This window comes from Furipterus horrens, unplaced genomic scaffold (genome assembly GCF_987537825.1).
Source record: "Furipterus horrens unplaced genomic scaffold, mFurHor1.1.pri manual_scaffold_4, whole genome shotgun sequence".
NCBI classification, from domain to species: domain Eukaryota; kingdom Metazoa; phylum Chordata; class Mammalia; order Chiroptera; family Furipteridae; genus Furipterus; species Furipterus horrens.
Genome location: NW_028327174.1, coordinates 90,870,209 through 90,891,600, shown reverse-complemented (window position 1 = coordinate 90,891,600; position 21,392 = coordinate 90,870,209). Strand labels below are relative to the sequence as shown.

The 21,392-nt window shown below is 37.8% G+C and overlaps 1 protein-coding gene across 2 annotated transcripts in view; it reads right to left on the bottom strand.

Annotated features, from left to right (window-relative positions):
- The window catches only part of FLT1 (fms related receptor tyrosine kinase 1), a 194,360-nt gene that overhangs the window by 158,907 nt on the left and 14,061 nt on the right, over positions 1-21,392 (bottom strand). For both annotated transcript variants that reach the window (XM_090273753.1, XM_090273754.1), the window contains exons 2-3: positions 7,378-7,474; positions 6,763-6,989 (exon numbers count right to left, since the gene is read on the bottom strand). In XM_090273753.1, coding sequence (XP_090129879.1) covers positions 6,763-6,989; positions 7,378-7,474 — 324 coding nt within the window. The remainder of the gene's footprint in view (positions 1-6,762; positions 6,990-7,377; positions 7,475-21,392) is intronic.

Here is a 21,392-nt window from a genome sequence, read left to right as displayed (position 1 = left end):
ACTGAAGTGTTTTCAGAGGCTTGGCAAGTACATTCAGCCTTGCAATGCTGTCTGTGCCGACCCCAGATCTGACCTACCCAGTGATGCAGTGTGTGACAGTCGGAAGCAGCAAGACCTGGCAGTTCAGGTGGGAGGGCTGACATCCTTTGTGCAGCCTCACCTCACAAATGCAGTTTCTACCCCAGGGAAACCAGTGGCAGTTGAGAGGCTCTGTGAGTAAAGCCACAGGTTGCAACTCTTCACCCACGTCCCCGCTTGTTCTAGTGGTGGTGCTGGTGGGACTTGCCACACCAATGTGGCACATCGGTCAACACACACCAGCTGCCAGCCAGTCCTCAGCTAAGCAACGTTGACCAAGCACGACATGTGTGCCCCCAGCGCATCAGATCTGGTGGGAACCTAGGAGAAGGCCGTGTTGGAACAGAACATCTGGGCACATGGAACGCCGATGGGGACCTCATTCAGGACTACTGGAGTCCTCCTCCCTCCTGGGAAAGACCCACTTTTGAACAATAGTTATTCTTTACAAAGTTAAACTTATGCCTTTAAAAAAATCTATTATAAGTCATGGTCCTAGAAATTGACCAGGGGACTCCAAAATGATAAGATCCTGTATCTTTGCTCTTGTGCCTCCCACAGGACAAACATCAGGGCCTTGTGTGTAGCAGGTGTGCAATCCACACCAAAGGCAGACTCCATTGCTGATGCACCTCCTGGGTCAGACCCAGCAGTGGGAAAGTCTGGTTCAGGAACGGGACAAGTATACGCATAGAACCACACCTGGTGGAGAGGGGGCACTTCCACAGCCTGCTCTCTCCAGCCTTTGTTCCAGCAGTGGTGTGCAAAAAACACCATGCTACTTACCACTGGTACTGTTTGTCCAAATAGAAACGAATAGAGATGACCTACCCTGTCTAAGCCTGTTAAAATTTTAATGTTTACCTGTTTAAGCTTTTAAAAAGTGGAAAACTTTAAAACTTATTATACCAAGTTCAACAATAAAAAATAACATTTTACATCAAACTCATGAAACACACACATTCATATGTATTTTACATATATGTGGGTATAATGTATAGGTGTGAAAGTATGTGTATAAAATGGAAACAAGTTTTATATAAAAAAGAATTTTCACTAAACAATACTTACTTTTACCTTTTACAATATACCTCGATCTTTTCTATTCTATTCTGCCTTTTTTGAAAAATGCTGATCACAACCTACTATTTGGATTTCACAGCTCATTTAATGGGGTGGGAGGCACGTTTTTTTAAAGCCCTGTCAACTGTCTTGGCCAGTGTGGCTCTGTTGGCTGGAGCATTGTCCTGCAGACTGAAAGGTTGCGGGTTCAATTCCTGGTCAGGGTTAGGGGTGTGTAAGAGAAGGCAACCAGTCGATGTTTCTCTCTCACACTGATGTCTCTCTCTCTCTCTCTCTCTGCCTTCCTCTCTCTCTAAAAGCAATGAGAAAATGCCCTCCGGTGAGGATAAATTAATAAATAAATAAAGCCCTGCTCAACTTAGTAAAACAGCTTGGTGCCTCTTGCTTATTCTGTGTGAGCTACAATGCAGCAGTGACACTGTGTGTGTACAGACAGCACCAGAACAAGCTCTGTCCCCATGAGGAGACAATACAAAGCGTTTTGGGATCAGGATTTGTTTCTTTAAGGTCTATCATTCAGAAAAATACTCTGAAACTAGCTTAATGTATTCTTCAAAAGATAAAAATTGAATTTTAAATTTTAAAAAACTTTATTATATCATTAATAATGATATAATCTATATTCTTAAAGATTAAAAAACAACTAGTTCCTAGTTTGAAGTCAACGGCAGAAACTCCACAGTGTTCTGGAAACAGCCCTGACCCAGGGACCTGACCACTTTATTAGCTCTCCCTATCACGTGCAGGGCACCGAGGCTGTTTTCTCATATATAAAATGGAAGAAATAATTTAGTTTACCTCAGAGATAATTATAGGAAAGCTCTCGGAAAAATCTGAGGTACCGTACAAACAAGTACATTGAATTCTCAGAACATCTGTGCTGTTATTATTTTTACTTATTTGAGGCCCCATGGCCAGGTAGGACATTTTCCTAACAAGTTTATTTATGTGAAAGCATAATGACTATTCTCTCCCAGAATATCTAGGTGGTTAGAACTTCCGCTACTTTTCAATTACGTACCCAGTGCATCTGATAATTTTCCAATTAGGCTGCTATGCAAATCTCATCAGTTTTATACATGTGGGTGAACCAATGGAGGAAAAATCTGTTATGATAATGCTCCAACCTATTTGCTTAAATAGACTCAGAGAGAAAAACAATCAAGTGAAGAGAAGCAGAAGAAAAGAGATGAGTTTCATTAACAGGGAAGAAGTAGAATATATCCACTCAACTACAGCATTCACACCCCATTTTTTCCCTTTCCAATTATAATTTTCAAAAGAAGATATTACATTTAAATAGCCTTGAAAGGCTGACTTATGGTGTGGGAAACTCAACACGCCAAATTCAAGGACTTGGGAACACTGACGAAGTATTAAAAACTTTGGAGATGCCACTAAAAACTTTTCTGGTCAGTTTTCTTACTTTATAGTCAAAACTCGTACGGTACAATAATAATTTCAATGAAATCTTCTAACATTTAGAAAAGACTGGGCTGGAGCCAATTTCTCGTGTATACCACAGGGGCAGAGAAGAAGTGCAAAAATGGTCCTTTTTCTCAACAAAGGGGATGAATTTTAGTTTTGTAATTAGCAAAGCACTAAGAAGTGCTTTACAACTTATTTTTCTTTATGACTCAGACTTTTGTAGCTATAGCTCCTGGGGGATTCCATTTATTTTTTAGCTATTCTCACTCAAGAGCCATTTGTGGAGCCCATGCCAAGGGTGTATCAGCAGAGGAGGATGGTTGTCTTTGCATTATGTAATTTAGTGAAACAAAGCTCTGCCTGGCTAGGGGACCTACAGAAGTTGCCCAGTTGCCCCCCATCAGAATTTGGAGTGTCACTCTGACTCCTCCCTCTCCTCACCCACCCTGTCTCACCCTCTCACCAAGGTTGATGGAATCCCTCCAGTCTATCACCTCTCCTTCATCACAGTTACTGTGGTGACCTTGGCCCATTTGCTCTTCTGCCTCACTTACAGGAGCCCCTACCTGGTCTGCCTGCCTCAGTCTTGGCCCCTCCAATCTTCTCTCACCACTGAGACTCTGAAGAGAAGACCCTGACCGCTCACTCTGCAGCTAACACTCTCCTGTTACTCACGTAGCCTGGACGTGAAGAGTGGATCTTAGGTTCTTCACATGTAAGATGAAGAGAAGACAGCTTCATGGATTACTGTGTGATTTAACTAGCACAATGTAAATAAAACTATTTGTTTAAATGAAAAGAAACTACAAATGTAAGAAGTTATTACAGGAAATTTTAACTTATCAGACAATTCATTAATTAAGTAGTCAAATATAATTACTTGAGTAATTAAATTAATGAATTATGTCAGAGGTTTTGTAGGTTTATACAAATTGTAAAGGTAAAGTGGTGATATTGACTTTTCTGTACACTACATAGCAAAGGTTATGTTCAAATTAGTGCTCAGATGGGAAATGTGCCTATTACACAGCAGGCAATCACTAATATCTAAGTAATGGTGCGTTTATCATCTACACACTGAATTTGGCTTTTTGTAGACAAAGCTATGCAGTCCTGATTTCTTTTTTCTTGGAACCCTATCAGACTACAAATCTATGCCTTTTCAAAAGATGTATCTAATAAGAGTTTTTCATCTTTAGAGAAAACTAAAATGAAATGCTAACACATCTGCAGGTGCTTATCAGGGGCAGAAATCCCCCAAGCAGAAAAATGTGTTCTAAGTAAGGACTTGACAATAATGAATAAGTGATAATGAGTTCATAATTAGTGAGTAATCACAGCTGTGTATTAGAAATTGGTTGGAGTTTTATTAATCCCAGAGACAATCCTGAGTCATCAGAGGTGAGTTATATGCTTCTAAATGAAATGAAACCTGCAATGTAGTAAGGATTCAATAGAAAAAGAAGCCTAGGACCAAATTTTCTCAGAAAGAAAATTAATAAAACAATGAAAATATGAAATGCATAAAATATTAGGATATTTGGAAGAGTTACTACTGCTTAATGCATTATATCACAGCTGCATCAGACTTCAGTAAAGTGTGATTATGAGACCAGGAAAAAGATAGTACGGTCAATGTTATGATTCACATTTAGTACAATAACAGACACGTAGCAAGTGTTACCTAAATATCTGCTGATTAAATTAATTAACAAAGAAGATTTTGGTGCTATTCTATGGCTACTATTATTAATTTGAAATCTTTTTGTATAGTGCTATTACAAATAACCAGTCTCATAATTTTTTCCCAATGAACTCATATAATAGTCAGAGTACTTATACATGTTCCATAGTAATGTCCATGGTACACAATAAATGCATTTCACAATCCTTCCTTCTCCAAGAACATGGTCTTTGACAAAGACCATTTCCTAGTGTCTAACCAGACTGTGCAGGAGTTTTGAGACACCTGGACCTGTAACTTTATGCTAATGTTTGTGGACTACTACAAGCAAGCAGACCTGATAAATACATGATCCAATGGTCACTATTCTCCCTCCCAATCTCACAACAGACATCAATAATTAGTTATGGCACTTTCTCCTTACCCTGCAATTTATCCTCAATTTCAATTTCAATAGAGTGTTATACACAGCCCTGTTAATCCCTTCCTCTATTTGTTTAATGAATATTACTGAATTCTTACTATATGCCAGGCACTGTACCAGGGAGGCACATTGCAGATTAAAGTAATTTAAACAGACATGGGCCTGGCCTCCACTGGGCTTAGGCTAACAATTGATTTGACACCCAGAGTAGTGGTTGCTTTGTTGTATAGCTGAAATGGAAATAATTCTAAGTAGCTAAGTTTCTCCTCTATTATCAAAGGGGATTGAAGATGGTTGCTACCCAACCTGCCTCCTTGCTCCAGAAACCCATGTAGTCTGCTGAACAATATAGTAGTTAAAGACCAAAAGAGCTGAATGTTATTTTTGAGAGAGACAGAGACAGAGAGAGAAAAGATGGCCTTCTTTTATTTATTTAAGTATTTGACTGCAAGCCAGATTCTGATACACCCATAGGAGATAATTTTATGAAAATTTTAGCATGAAGGAATTTTACACACTCCTCTAGAAAGACAGGGATTAAGTGTTTTGTCCTCCACAAGTGCCAGAAAGAGCATAAGGACTGTGGAACTAGAGAAAGAGAACAGATAACTTTTACCACCACTTTGTGTCTGCTTTCTCCTGGAGCTATAAAAGTAAATCTCTGAAAGTCTCTCCTTTATTCTGCACCTTCTCCACCCTGCCTGGCTGCCTGGCTGCCTAGATGCCTAGCTTCCCACTCTCCTGCCTGCCACCTGCCCCTCCCTCCTGTAGAAGTGGGCTCACTTCCCTCAGCAAAGATCCCTGGCCTACTTCTTCCTGTTTTTAAGTGGGATGATTGCATTCCTATCTACATTGACAAACTACTAGGAAGATGGTGTCTCCTCCAGTTACCTATGCCCCTGGAAATTGCAAAATGTTAAAATAGGAGTTTGGAGGAGCAGGGACAGAATAGTGGCTCGGTCTAAATCAGGCTGATAAGAGGTAAAAGGATATTACTGTTCATATCACACAACTGTTCCATTGCCTCCTAAGGCTAATCCTGAACCTGTTAATTACATATTATGTTCCATTAAAAATTATCTAGTTGCCTTATTTCAAAAAGTCAAAAGATTTCCACCAAAACGCAATTCTATGGTACTGTCTCCAATGCAAGGATCCAGTTCTTTAGCTCACCTGGATGTATACACAATGTGTATTTAGGCGACTGATAGGTATGTTTGATTGTTTTGTTTTGTTTTGTTTTATAATTCGCTTTTGTGTCTAAGGTGCCTACTAATTTTGCTTTATGTTCTCCAGAACCTCAATTTAAAAAAAATCCCTTCCAAGAAAGAGTGAAATAACAGGCCTTCTTCCTTATTCTTCTTCAGGGATCCATTTCTGTTGTCAATTTACATTTAAGAATTTTGCACTTCTTCCCTCTAAATATTAATTTATTTTTCATTCTCTAAGAAAAAATAGTATCATAAAAATTATAACCAAAAAATGATTCATTTGTACATTTTTCTCTTTTTCCTATATAAAGGCACATGCCAGCTCTTATATCATTATAAAACTTGCTTAAGGAACATGAAATCATACAACGTCACCAACTGAAACCAATTTTGTAGCATTCAAGAAAAATTAGGAATGTTACATTTATGAACTTAGTAGAAAGAACAATATTTTACAACTCTAATGTATGAAAGAATGCAGTTGTGTTAAAGGACAAAAAAATCTTGTACTCTGTTTTGAGCTTCTCAGTAATTAAGAGATAGAACTAAATTCTTTCCATTTATTTATTCTATGTGCCAGACACGATTCTATTTTCTGAACAAATTAGACAAGAATCTCTTCTTTCAGGGAGCATACAATTGACCAACTGGCCCATGAAAATTCTAGTTGAAATGGACACTCAAGAAATGCATTAAAAATGCATTCTAAAAATTTCTACAACTAGGCTAAAACCTCTTCCCTGGCCCCTTTCATTCCCATTCTCTGGGATAGCCCCCTTTCCAAGGGATCAGGGTAAGTTTATGACCCTCTAAGAAGCTATAAAAAAACAGAATGTAGAAAATATAAGTCTTACCATTAATAAATATATAGATTTTAGATTCTGTTTGCTTGTTCTTTGAAGCAGGTATAGATAGGTATTTGCAGCTATAGAAGCCAGTGTGGTTTGCCTGGGCCGTGGTCAGGGTCAAAGTGCTGCAGAACTGTTTGCCGTTCCTTCCACAGGCAGATTTCGTTATGCTCAGCCTTTTGCTATCCTTACTCACTGTTTCAGGCAAAGACCACGAATGGTCTGCTTTTCCCCTGCAATCACAGGAAAGAAAACAAAACACAGTTAGGGATGGCGCCAGCTCCTAGGCACTCATCTCATTGGGAAGCACTGTTCTGAGGTCCTTTCTGAAGCCTAGTCAGTCATTTTCTTTACAGAAAAGCAATGCTAAATTTACAACAGCTTTTAAACAGCTCAGAATAAAGGTGCAAAAATGTTCAGGGCTTCCTTCCCCTGTTTACCCTCGAGTGAGTGAGTCTCTTCAGGAGGTGAATTACCTCCACGTAAAGCAAGACACATGTAGTTTGCACTGTATGAATCACAAGAGACCACTGAAATCTCTACCTTTCCCCTGTGAGAGGTGACCTTTCTACTCCACCTTAGGAAGGGCAGCAGATCATCGCCAAGCTAACAGTCACTTACCTGCATTTGATGTACAGTGTCTTGCCTGCTTGCATGACGTGCTGGATGCCTTTCAAACTCAGTTCAGGGCCTTTAAATTTTGAACCTGAACTAGATCCTGGAAAATAAATTTTTGAAATGTATTATTTACAAATTGCCCTCTCATGTGTTTTTTAAAGTTATATCTTTCCATAAAGGTGACTTTTCATCTTTAACTTACTTTCATATGCAGAAAGGTTCAGCTAAAACAAATTTTTCTCAATTCACTATTTTTTTTCTAGTCCAAGTCTTACCCATGAATATTATATATCCTTTTATGCTAAATATAAATAATATCCAAAGCCCATTAATTTAGAACATTAATAGATTCATACATGGTTCAATATGCAACTACATTAAAACTACGGAGTGTGGATGAAAAAGGGGGTCACATACTAACCCCGACAAGTTCAGGGAGGGGCTTGCATAGTGGCCTTACAAACTCAGACACTGAAAGTGACCACATAGATGGTCTGAACATCATAATTCCTAACTAAAAGTGGGTCATGGCAGGTAGTCACGTCCCAGGTTGGTATCTTCCTTGACAAACATCATTCTTAACTGTAAGTGAGCCCGTCTATTGTCTTTTTGCAATTAACATCGCATACCTTTGAAAGGTCAGAGTAGTCTCCCATTCCAAACCCCTCAGGGCACTAACCACACTAAAGCAGAAACCACTGAACCCCCACCCCCTTATCTTATTCACCACATACCATCTCTCTGTGCTGTAAATGTTAACTATTAACCTTCCTGCACCCACCAATGTGAAAGAGGTATGTGTCTGTTTTACTTTTCATCCAATCCCAGAGAATTCCCCGTTTTGCTTTCTCCTACCCCTTAATCTACCACCAATGGATTTCATGTAATCCCTTTTACATCTCTTCCTTTGATTCTAATGTATAAATACACCAAAAAAACCTGCCATTCTCTGGAGCATTTTCTCATTCCATTGAGGTTTTGCTTCATGGAAGTTGTTGTCAGTTTGGCTCAAATAAACTCATAAAAATTCTCTGTAGGTCTGGATGTTTCTTATATTGACAGTAGTAACTTATTAAAAACTCTCAGGATAAAATGTCAGTGTCACCCAAAATATAGTTCTGACACCAGTGTAGGTCATCTGTATAAACAGCATGTGTGATTTTTTTTCTGAATACAAAACAGAAATTTTCCTGGGTTCTAGACATAGCTCAGTCATTAGTTAAACCATAATATTTTGGGCAAGTCATTTTCTTTCTGAACTAGTATCCTCATTTGGAAAACTAATTCTAGAACCAAAATCAGTTTTGGAAGCCATTTGGTTTGTCTTACATAATCTCCAAGTTCCTTCTGTCGTTGAACAGAAAAATGGGAACTGCCCGCACTTATGTGATATTTGACAAGCATATTTCATGACTGGTTTAAGACAATAAAATAAGCTCTGCAAAAGTGCCTTAAAATCTACCCATCTCTATACTACACAGTAATAACACCCATCCTATTGACTGGCTGTGTAAGCCTAGACAACTCACTCCTGTCTCCACTGCTCAGTTCTCTTCTCCGGAAAATCAGACACTGGACTGGATAACCTTGGATCTCTGACTTTCCATTACCAGTCCCAGTTTCACAGCTATTTGAGCCACTGGTACGACAGAGGTTGATTCTTCCCTGAAGCTCACTGACTAACCAGGATGGATCTCAATAAAGACCTCTCCACCTCCTTCTTCTCTGCTTTCCCACACCCTCCTCCTCTTATGTTCCTCCTCCTCTTCCAGCTGAGGCAGCTGCAAGGCTGAGTAAAAGCCCCAAGATTGGCAAGGATAATGGTTGGGGGAGGGAGGAAAGATATTCTGGGAGGGAGGAAACTTAAGGATTTAGAGCCAATCTTAGGGAACATTTTTTACTTAAAAATTGGTTTATGCATGGATTTCAAAGTGGGAGATTGAGCTGGACAGTCCTCCAGGTTTTACAGTAATATTGGATCAGACTTGAGAGATGAAATACACATGTCTATTTCCACAGTTAAGTCTAGCAGTGCTCTCTAGTGTTTCTCTTGCATCCTAATATCTAAATAAATAAATAAAAACTAGACTCAGTTAAAGATCTGCACTTGAAGCTTAGTTTCTCCATTTACTCACAGTGTGGCTTTTGGCATTATTTATTTGTAAAACTGGGAAACCCACAATCTCTCTCACAGGTACTGTGTGTGGATTCAGTGCTGTGTCATCTAGGTGGTGGTCATGCTGCCTGGAATGTAGCAGACACCCACTGTCACTGACATCTAGAGGAATTTCTCCCCTCCCACGTCTGTCTGAGAATATTTTGTGTGGCATGTAATTGCAAAGATATTAAATGAACATTTTCTGCTTTTCTAGTGTTGTTGGTGATATAAATTAATATTTTAAAAGTGACTTTTTTATATAATAGGTCCTGGTACCAAATTACTACTAGAAAAAATGATTCAATATGAACTAATTTAAATCAAAATCACTGTTTCATATGGATACAACTGTTCTACTGCATAACCTCATAGAACAGGTCAACCCATTCAGGCACCTAGGAAGGCCTTTTATACTTCTCTCATATTTTTGGCTTCCCTGAGGCAACATCAGGCTCCAAACCAGTGACCCATGGGAACACTAGGTTTCTCTAAAGCCACAGCCAGCAATTGATAACACTTGCCCTGAGCAATGTCCAGGCCAAATGATTTCTGCCCTTCTTTATGGCACAGAACTTTGGGGATTTAGCTGAACAATTGTTCGTGTTTGGAAAAGATCCAGCACAGCTTCCTGAGGAAAATTCTAGCATTACTGGCAGGTAATCTGTGGGTTTTTGTGAAGACTTTCTCATCTAGGAGCGGCCGTGGGGAAGAGGCCTCCCTTTCTATGGCATGGGTCATTCCCACTGCCTGCTGCTTTGGTTTCCCAGTCATATGAATCTTTCTTTATCAGCAGTCTAGAACACCAGTAATCCTAACCCTAATGAGAGAGAAATTTTGACCTTAAAGGACCACCCAAATGCCAGTAGAGAGAAGATCCCTTGAAGAATATGCCATCTGCACCTTCCTTTCTTCACTCCCGTTCCAGCCTCCGACCAAGGGAAGATGACACAGCTGAGTGACTAAATAAGACACCGAGACAAAAATAGGGTAGTTGGAAAGTTTAGGGGGGAAAGGCTACGAAAAATTTTTTGCTATGTAATTTATCTCCACTGACATCAATTAATTTTGCACTTGGAATAAGGAAGCTAGATAAAAGTAATTGATTAAAACCAAGAAAAGGAGAAGCAGGAGGAAACTGCATTTCCAAGAAACTGGACCCTGAGTACATCACCATTCCTCAGTTAATAGGAAACTAGTGTCTCGTAAAGATTAATGGAGGTGGCAAGACACAGTTTAACAGGAAAACTAATAAGGAAGAAGGAAAGTGAAATATTTATTCTTCAAATGCTTTGAAATGACATTAGGCCTTAAAACATTTATTTGAGGCATTTTAATGTCCACAAACCTGCTTCAGTAATGAAGACTTAACATGTTTTGAGTACCTACAGCATGTCAGATACGTTCTCCGTCTCAGGAGTGATATACTCGTATATAAAGACATAATTATGTACATGTCCATGTACGCATTCACCTTCACACCACATATAACTCAGTTTGCGCTTCTCAGTAAGTAGCTTGGAGTCACACTGCCCATTCAGAAACAAATCCACAGACTACCTCATTTCCAAGGGTGGAGTGCTACAATTTTACAATGACTCCCCTATTGTGAAGCTCAGATAGAAATCAAAACTGTCCTGTTTGCCATGGTAGCCTAGAAGTCTGATTTAAAAGAATTGTTGTCCTCTCAGTGAACTAGGTGGTCTGTGAACTATTGTTTTCATCCAAGTCAACTACAATATAATTTTTAGGGGCAAAGAGATTTCCTTATATCGGGATATTGAGGCTCATTCTTCAAAGTTATTGTGCAGGTTCCGAAAAGAGTGAACTCCCCCTATAGGTCATGAGGAACCACACACAGCTCACCATTTTAAGGCTGAGAGAAGACTCTTATGTAAAGTCTGACTGAAAGTACACAAAGAGCCCTGATTGGTGTGGCTCAGTTGGTTGGGCATCACCTCGCAAAGCGAAAGGTTGCCACTTTGATTCCTTGTTAGGGCACATGGGGCGCACAGGGAGGCAACCAATCATTGTTGCCCTCTTACATCAATGTTTTTAGTTGAATGCCACTTCAAGACACGTACCTTAGTTCCACTTCATCCAGATGCTACCCCTTTGTCTCTACTGCATTGACAGAGGCCTTATTCAAATACAAATCAAGAAAAGTCCGTGTTTCCATTTTTTATTTAGTCATTAACCTCCCCAGCTCTGCTGCTAACTAGCTCTGTTGTGACCATGGACACATCATTTTAAGCCTAAGATTCTTCATCTGTCAACAGTGGGGGATGGACTTAGATTCTTACAATCCCTTCCAGCCTAAAAATTCTGATTCTGAAATCACAGGAATTGATACCAAATGTACAAGTTAGAAATCACATTCTAAAGGTACTTATGATCGATAAAAAGACAAATAACTCAATTTCAAAAATGGGCAAAGGATCTCAATAGACATTTTCCCAATGAAGATATATAAATGGCCAATAAGCACATGCTTATTGTAGTCATCGGGAAGATGCAAATCAAAACCACAGTGAGATACTACTTCACTCCCACTAAGACAGCTTAAATAAAAGAGACAGACAATAACAAGTGTTAGTGAGGATGTGGAGAAGTCAGAGCCCTCATACATTACTGGTGGGATTATAAAATAGTGCAATCACTTTGGAAAACAGTACAGCAGTTCCTCAGATGGTAAAACGTAGGTTAAACGTGTGACCCAGGAACTCTGCTCCTAAGCATCTACCGAAGAGAACTAAATACATATGTCTGCATAGAAACCTGTCCATCACAACGTCACTCATAATAGCCAAAGAGGGGAAACAACCCAAATGTCCACTGATGAGAAATGGATAAACAAAAGGTAGAACAGTCACACAATGGAACACTGTTTGGCAGTAAAGGGAATGTAGTGCTGACACATGCTACAGCCTGGATGGCTGCTGAAAACGTTCTTCTAGTGCACTCGGAAGAAAGGCCACAGGAGGGCACAGTGAGAAGGCAGCCATCCACAAGCCGAAGAGAGAGGGACCCAGAGAAATCACACTTCCTTACACCTTGGATGTCCAGTTTCTGGCACTGTGAGAAAATAAATCTTTCTTGCTGGAAAAAGGAAAACATTATGCTAAGTAAAAGAAGCCAGTCACAAAAGGATACTGATTTTATGCTTCCATTATATTAAATGTTCGGAATAGGCAAATCTGCAGGGACAGAAAGCAGACTGGTGCTGGGGAAAGAGGGAACTGAATGGAAAGTGACTAATAGTAGGCATGGGGTTTCTTTTCAAGGTGATGAAAATGTTTTAAATCAGACACTGGTGAGGGATGCATAAGTCAGTGAATATATTAAAAACCACCAAATTATACTATTTAAAACAGTGAGTTTTATGGTATGTAAGTTTTATCTCAAAAAAGCCATTAATAAAAACAAAACAGAAAACCTCATGACTTAAAGGAATCACAGAGTTAAAGTGAAGGCTTAGACTATCAAGCTGTTTTGAAGTTTGTTGTCACATATGACTCCATCAGGGTTAGATTTCATGCTAGTTGTTTTTCCAGCTCAAAGCTTTACAAGGCTGATTTTAGAGAAATAATTTTTCCTTCATGATCAATAACATTACTATTTACGTATTATGGACTTTACAAACATACTGCAAAAAACTCACTGTTCCCCCACGAATCACAATGTTTTTATAAATTTAGTTTAGTGTTAATTTTAAATCACTTCTAATTGTATATTTTGAATTTTAACAGAGTCACATTGAAAATTATGTTGTGAGAGCTCTCTGAAGAAACTGCCTGTGTTCCTTTTATATTAAAATAACTGATTTCTAATTTATTTGTTTTTAACACAAAGCTTTGTGTATTAAATTTATTTCTAATGAGATGCATCTGTCTTTGATTTAACATACCATGTTTCCAATAGTGCATAATCCTATGTGATAAATGACCTCTTTATCTAAACATAAATTCCCAAGTATCATGTTTCTAAAATTTGATTTTAAGATCATGAGCCTCTACCAAGGTTGTGTGAGGTTAATTAGATGTAATTCATAATAAAAGATATTCTTTCCCCAAGATGTAGCTTATTAAAAGGTTAAGTCTCAGACTAAATCTCGTATAATTTTTTTGGTTGGTGACAAGGGGGGAAGAAAGGTTAAGAATGCAATTGCAGGTAAACCAAATATCCAGAAACTATCAAAATTTTTGTTTGAGATGCTGATTCCAGTAGGCCTCCAGCACTTAATAAAAAGTTACATCTTGGCCTTAATCTCTGTATTGCACCTCTATTGAAGTATTTATCAGATATTATGAAATATACATGATAACTGAATGCACTAATGAACAACAGGGCCGTAAGTAAAGGAGGACTTTATATGTGTGTTTTTCTTTCACTAATGGGATGATGGAGAAAGACCGCAGGGCTCATTATTCCATATACCAACAGACTAAATCAAAGATGGGACAGGCATGGGAACCTGCACAGCAGCATCACAGCTTGAATGCCACAATTAACCATGACATCAGTTTACAAAATGTTATTTTTTCCCCCTAATCATATGGCCTGAAATCAAGGAAGCACCTAGAGAAAGGAAAGAATGTTTACACAGATACATGCACACATATGTACCTACCTAACAATATGCACACTTTTCTCTTTGTGAAAACATCAAGTTTGTTTTGGGTGTAGTGAGGAGGTGGGTGTAGAAATGAAAGAGGTTTTTTGGGTGTGTGTGTGTGTGTGTGTGTGTGTGTGTGTGTATTAATCATATTCTTTCTTCTTTTAGGCCTAGAAAAAGCGTATAGGCTGGGATTTAGAAGTGGACTTTTATTGGACAATAGCAGAAAGCTCGGACTTACTGCCGAGTGATCCCTTATGTCGGTAAGATTATTTTTTACTTTTAAATGAACAAATAAGACATTTTAGGTGAGAGAAACTGTGTTACTGATCTTCAGGGCCGCCGGAGCACTGAGTGTCCAGGTGGCTGCTGCCCAGCAACAACACAGGGTGGGGCAAAAGTCTGTTTACAGTTGTTCGTATAAAAAAATAATATAATAATAAATAATAATACAAGAGTAAACTATTTGCGTACTCAGAAGTGTAAACCTAGTTTTGCCCCACCCTGTACATTTTATTTGTAGAAAGTTGCTAATGCCAGGGATTTGCTATTTTCCTTGACATCTTTACATTATGTTAAACTCACTATTTTACCACATGGACCCACACAAAAGAATTCACTGGCTTCTTGCTTTAGAGTTGTTGCTATTTTAGGTGATCCCACAAATCTTCAGATTTGAAAGGTGAAGTGTCTTGTCTCCATGCCTTAGTAGAAAATCTAAAGTAATCATGTATATAACATTTATTTCTTAAATTCAAGTGTAAAAAAAATAAAAGTTAAAAATTATTTTAAATGTTTAATTTCAGCAGTTAGCATTGCTACCACTCTATAGATATGTTCATTTAAATAATTCTGCTGCAGTTTGTTCTAAAGCTGTTTTACAACTCATGTTTTAATCGTTGGGCACAAAATCCACGAATAGCTTTTGCCACACATGGCACAAAGGACATGGCACAATGAGCTTCTAAAATGAGCAACGTCTAAAATAATCAGAATTTGGACAGTATTCATTCCATCCAGGCATGGGTTATTGACTTTACTCATTTTTCCTTAAACTTTATAAAAGTTATTTAAAAGAAAAAAATCTGTGTGGTTTGAGATGTTTACCAAGAAAAAAATACTCTAATAACATCGACATTCCTACTGTCACTGTTTACAAGGAGGCTCATCTTCAGTATACCTCTCTGAGCTTTTTACTTGACACTGGCTTCTCAGAGGGTCATGGTTTAAAAGAGCACATTCATTTATCATTAGGCCTGTCACCAGGCTACCATCAGGAACCTACCCTCCCAATGACCTGTACCCATGCACAGCTCCTTTTCATGTGACATCAGAGTTAATTAAGGTCAGTCAGTGAGAAATCTCCTGCCAGCCAAGGAGTTACCTTTTCCCTGAAAATGCTCTCCTCCTACACTATGCTCTCCTATTGAATAGGTTCAAAAACCACCTCTGCAGAGCTGTCTAACAACATGTCACTTCAGTTTACCAGACGACCTCATGGACATTATCTGAGCTGCCTGGAGCAAGGGTCAAGATCTGGTTGACGGTGCATGAGACATAGCTTGGAAAGTATTTCAGGAGAGAAGTCTGGTAGACCTTCATTTAGTTACGCAAAGGGAGATGAACAGAACAAACGGTCTTTGTACCCTAAGAATGCTGGGAGGATGGTTTTGTCTGTTAGGCAGGGCTTAGACACAACTTCATTTCTCTATCAATAGCAGGAAATGCATTACACTTCAAGCATACTCCCCACTGGCCTGCTTTCTTATCCAATGTCACCATTCAGAGGACTATGGGGAGGCTGGGCCTGATGTCATCTCATATTGAATGGATCGTATTCACCAGTAGTATTATGCTACTTATTATTCATATTGATTTCAGGCCAGTATATATTAACTTTCAGGTTATGAACACCAGAAAAAGAGGTTGTTCAGTAGAGGTGCCATTTCAATAAACACATGCAATACATGCACAACTAAATATATAACACTTGGCTCAATGGAAGTAACTGGTGTTTTTGTTGTTGTTAGTCTTTCTTCAATTGGTACATTCTCTTTAGAATCATAGCACTATAAAACAATTCAGCATCAAGTCAGTGACAAAGTGCTTATCGCTGAAACAGCATTCAGAGAGAGGTGCATTAGGAACAGTAGTAATATTAACAAAATGCTTGAACTTAAACAATTACTCATTTGGAGGCATCATACTGTATGCATGGAGGCAAGAATTTGAAATTGAAAGTTTTCCTTATTTTACATGACACTGGGATTACAGTTTGGTCTATTACCCAATATTTTACCAATTATTCTGTGTCCATTACTGTTCAATGCCAAAGTTTCAGGCATCTGTGGAGACAATGACAGCAGGCTTTTGAATTTCATGGACATGTTACTTGCAAGGATGGGCCTTGGTGGGTTCCCTAGGAAGGAAAGCATCAGAGAAGATTGGGGAAATATTTTATCAACTCAATGTAGGAGCTTGTCGTATAATGGTTAAAGCATATGAACTAGAATTGGAACTTCTACATTTTAGTTTAGCTACTGCCTATAACCTGTTGTGTAACACAGATAACCTTCAGATTCACATAATTCCTTCCAGGAGGTGGGGGGGAATGTATATATATATCATGGAGCTGTATGTTGTGATGCTATTAACCAGAAAAAAATGCATCATGCTAAAGTTTTCATTTTGAACCTAAAATAATGCCTTCAAAATTGTATATAATAATTTTTTTATCTTTTCTTCTTCTTCTTCTTCTTCTTAAAGAAGACCCTTTAGCATTTTATGTAATACTGGTTTAATGGTGATAAACTCATTTAATTTTTTCTTCTTTAAGAAGACATAAAAAACATGAAGAATAAAGTGGCAATAAATATATTTCTATAAAAATTGAATCTTTTAGATTAAAAACAAAATAAACAAATAAGCAGAACAGAAGTAGACATATAGATACATAGAACATTTTGACAATCGCCAAATGGGAGGGGGATTAAAGGGATAGATGAAAAAGGTGAAGGGATTAAGAGGTACAATACAAATTGGTTGTTACAGAACAGTCATGGGGCTGTAAAACACAGCCCAAGGAATATAGTCAATAATATTCTAATAACTGTGAGCGGTGTCAGATGGGTGCAACATTTATCAGGATGATCATTTAGTAAGTTACATAATGTCTAATTGCTAGAGTGTACACTTGAAACTAATATAATAATGTATTTCAACTGTAATTGAAAATAAAAATGATTTTTAAAAGTTTGTATAATAAAACAAAGAAGAAAGGCTAGCATGCAGGCAGGCAGGCTACTTATTTACGCAAGAAAAAGCAGAAAACATTATTATAGCTAACCCAATGATTGGTCTAGTTTTCATATAGTCTTTACCTTTATAATCTATTACAAATAATGAGAGACTACCAATTGTTTTGCACATAAAAATAGAGGAGAATAAAAAGGAAATTGGAAGGCCGAGTGTGATAAAGTTCTGACATTAATTTTAAGCTTATTAGAACAGTTTATAAAGTACTAATATATAGAAAACATTTTTCTGGAGTACTTTAGACTGTCTATAAAGAAGGTGCTTTATAAATTCACTCACTAAAAGGAAAGTTGAGATATCTCTGTCTTTATAACCAATAATATACACAGAACCCTTTCACCCTTGAGATTTAAATGGCCAACAGTGTGCAATAAAGTGATCCATCACAGGAGGATTGAATTTTTGAAAGCAATATTAGCATACTTTCTAAGGCTCATTAAACACTCTCCTTGACCATTGTGTTTCTATTGTCAAAATTTGAAATATAATTGCTTTTCACTGGGCACATTTTGGAGACTAATTCTGCTTATACATGGGGGTGGACATGTTGACTTAACTATTCTTTTTTAAAGTTCTGGGTTCCTTTAATTTTCATGTTTTCTTACTCCTTACTAAATTTACATAGCAAATATTTGTAATAGCTGTGCCTTTTTAAGATTTTACAAACTTAAAAAAAAATCTCATCTCTGATGGAATTAGTAAAAGCAGTATGCTTCCACCAGCTGTATCTCAACAACAACAAAAATAATTAAATTTTTTTCACTCGTTTCAGTATGGTATGAAGGCCCTCCTGACAAATATCCATAGGACACTTTAAAGTCATTTGTACCCGAAACCTGGAGAATATTGTTTTTAATTCTTGGGACACTTTTATGTTTTCATTAATCTATATAGTACTTTGTGTCTAGAATTGGTCTTTATTTTTTTATATATCATCCAAGATATCACATCTCTGCTAAAAAGCAAAACAAAACACCAATTTCTGTTACCAGTTGGCCATCAACCTTACAGGCTTTAAAATAACTTATGCATCAGCTCATTCTGGAGGACAAGACCAGAACCAGTAAGTAGAAGTTACATAAAGCCAGAAGGAAGAACTCTGTGAAGAGGTACTAAGGTCCCTAATACCAGCACTGTTCCCACAAACTTAAACCACCCAACCCCCAGAAAGAGACCCATGATTCTAGGAATCATGGAACACCTCCCTCATTTGTCTATTACATTCCCATATGACCCCTCCTCTCACCCCCTCCCCTTGTTGATTTCTCCAATCTTTAGCCTCAGTATTTATTCTTCCATTTACTATTTTAAGCATATACTAAGAGAAGGATATAATAATAAGACAAGGTTGCTTTTTTAAGTTTCCAACTTAGGCTGGATAACATATAAATATACAAGTAAATACAGATGTATGTAATTTCATATTTATAAACTCCCTTTTATATGAATATAAAATTACATTATATTTGTATGTTATCACAGGGAACTACCAGCTGTGGAGGTAGCTAACCCAGCCCAGGGAGTGAGAAACTTCTCTCAGAAGAATGATACTGAAGGTAATGCCTGAAGATTTGAGTCTGTGCATGTTTACTAAAGGAAACATCAGTGAGTCTTTCTCCTTCAAAAACGTCCCAATTTTCAAACCCTCTAAGCTCATCTTAACTTTTTAAGCAGTTGTTACCAACTGCCTTTCAAAGTCTCTGGCTTCTACAACTCTGCTTTCCTTGCCTCTCTGCTGAGAGAAGAAAGGCCTATTGTCTTCTTTATAGATAGATAGACAGACGGACAAGACAGTCTAGGTCTACCTGATTTTACTTGCCACTAGAAAAAAAGCCAAAGTTAACATTTGCTAGAATATATAGAACATATGCCCAGGTCACATTGTACTTTTTGAAATCATGAAAGAGGTCTGGGATGGAGATGCAGCAGTAAGGTCATGAAAGAAAAACGACGAGATGTGATATATTAGCCAGGACTTAACTTGTCCCGCCTTTTCACTCCTCTTCCTAGTTTATACCAAAGCTGGTCCAGTGCCAAGAGGAACTAGTTTTTCACCCCAATGTTCTTATGCAAGATAGAAAAACAATGGCAACAACAGTAACATTATCTAGTATATTTAGGCTGTGTTGGTATACCTAGAAATTAAAGTTCCCCATGCTGTTTGGAAACCTTGCTCAGCTAAGAGCATCCCAGCAGAAGGATTCATGAAAGGAAGTATCTCCTGGGAACCATTTCTCCAGTGTCTGGGCGGCTTAGCTCCTCACTCTAAATCCTAAGTCTAGATTCAATTCAGGAGAACGTGGCAAGCTCGGCCAAGGACAAGAAAGGGGTCACTGGAACCAGCTGGTGGTCCAAACAGAAGACACAGAATGTTTCAGATATGTGGGGGGAATTATCATCAGCCCTTGGACAAATGTCTGCCAACCCCTTCCACCTGCATGTACACTCACACACAGATTCTTAGACGGAGAACTAACGTGGAACTATGACTCCTCCAAAGGCCTCTAAGACCCAGTAGAATGGTTAAGGTACAGTTTCAGTCAGTTCACCCAGTGTTTATTGGGTGGCTACTATGTACCTGGTACTATAGTAGATACATAGCTGGAGGATGAATCAGAAACAAGCCCTTCTTCTTGAAGGACTTTCAGCCCTGATCAGTATCTTAGTACATAAGTAACCTAGACATAGATTAGATGAATTCTAAGAAATGTAGAAGACTAAGTCAACAAATAGAGATTACCTCAAAGCTATGTATGCTGTTTTTGAGAATCAGGAGTCACAACTTCTTTGCTAACCTAAAAGACTCATTTTGGTAAAGTTCAAGTTAATATTGCACAATAGGACAATGGTAAACATAGTACAAGAAATACAACCACGTTTATATCTTGAAATAAAATATAATGTGTTAATTGATGATTGCTTAAGTACCTTTTAAGTGAATGTTAAAATATTCTAAAATAAGTCTTCTATCCCTACCTGAACTCACACTGGAAGTTAGACATAAACCTAGAATGATGACTGCTTATGAGATTGGCATCAGGACAATCATAGTTGATACAATCCACAATTTTCCTCATGAAATCATACAAGAAAATATAGCACTCTAAAACATTGTAAGAAAATATATTTCTTGTAAGACATACCCCCCCAGGTCTGTACTTCACATTCTTCCACAACAGTGAATGAATTATCCCAGGGAAGCAATCCCACGCCCATCTACACATTTAAAATAAAAACAACAACTCTATTTCTACATTTTAGAATTTTACTGCTTCTAAAAAGAGATGTATCTGGATATAAAATCACTAAGTTTAATGTCCAGTCTAAAAAGGCTAAAGTGAAATAGAAATTCTTGAAAATTAGCATTCATGTTAATTTCCTGAATGCTAAATGACTTTGTGTGGCAAAACTTGTATACGGTATTTTTCATTTATGAGTGTTCAGGGCAGGAAATGGGAGTGAGTGGCAGAAACACTTTTCATCCATGCATCAACAATGTGTGTCAAATATCCCTTAAGACTCAAGAAGTTATAGGTACACAAAGTTAATTTTAGGGCAATAAGAAGGAATAATAATAAATTCATAATAAATAGGGAATTACTTAATCCCCATGGGTTTTCTCCCTCTAGTTTTAGCAGAATTCTCTATGGAGAAGATTTCAAAGCTATAAACATTTTCAAATAACAACAGAGAACAAAAGTCCAACCCAGCAATAGACATTAAGTGGAAAAGAGAGCTAAACAGTATTTTCCAAAAAGAAAACAATACCATTAATCATAGTCGAAATGCTGTAACAAGGGTTTACATAGCCTTTTAACATTGTTTGTTTGCAATCCCCTCTAATAGATCCCTGCCTTTCCATCTGTTTACATATATTTTTGGTTTCTCTAATGCCAACTTAGAAAAAGAAAACAAACATTAAAGTCAAACAGT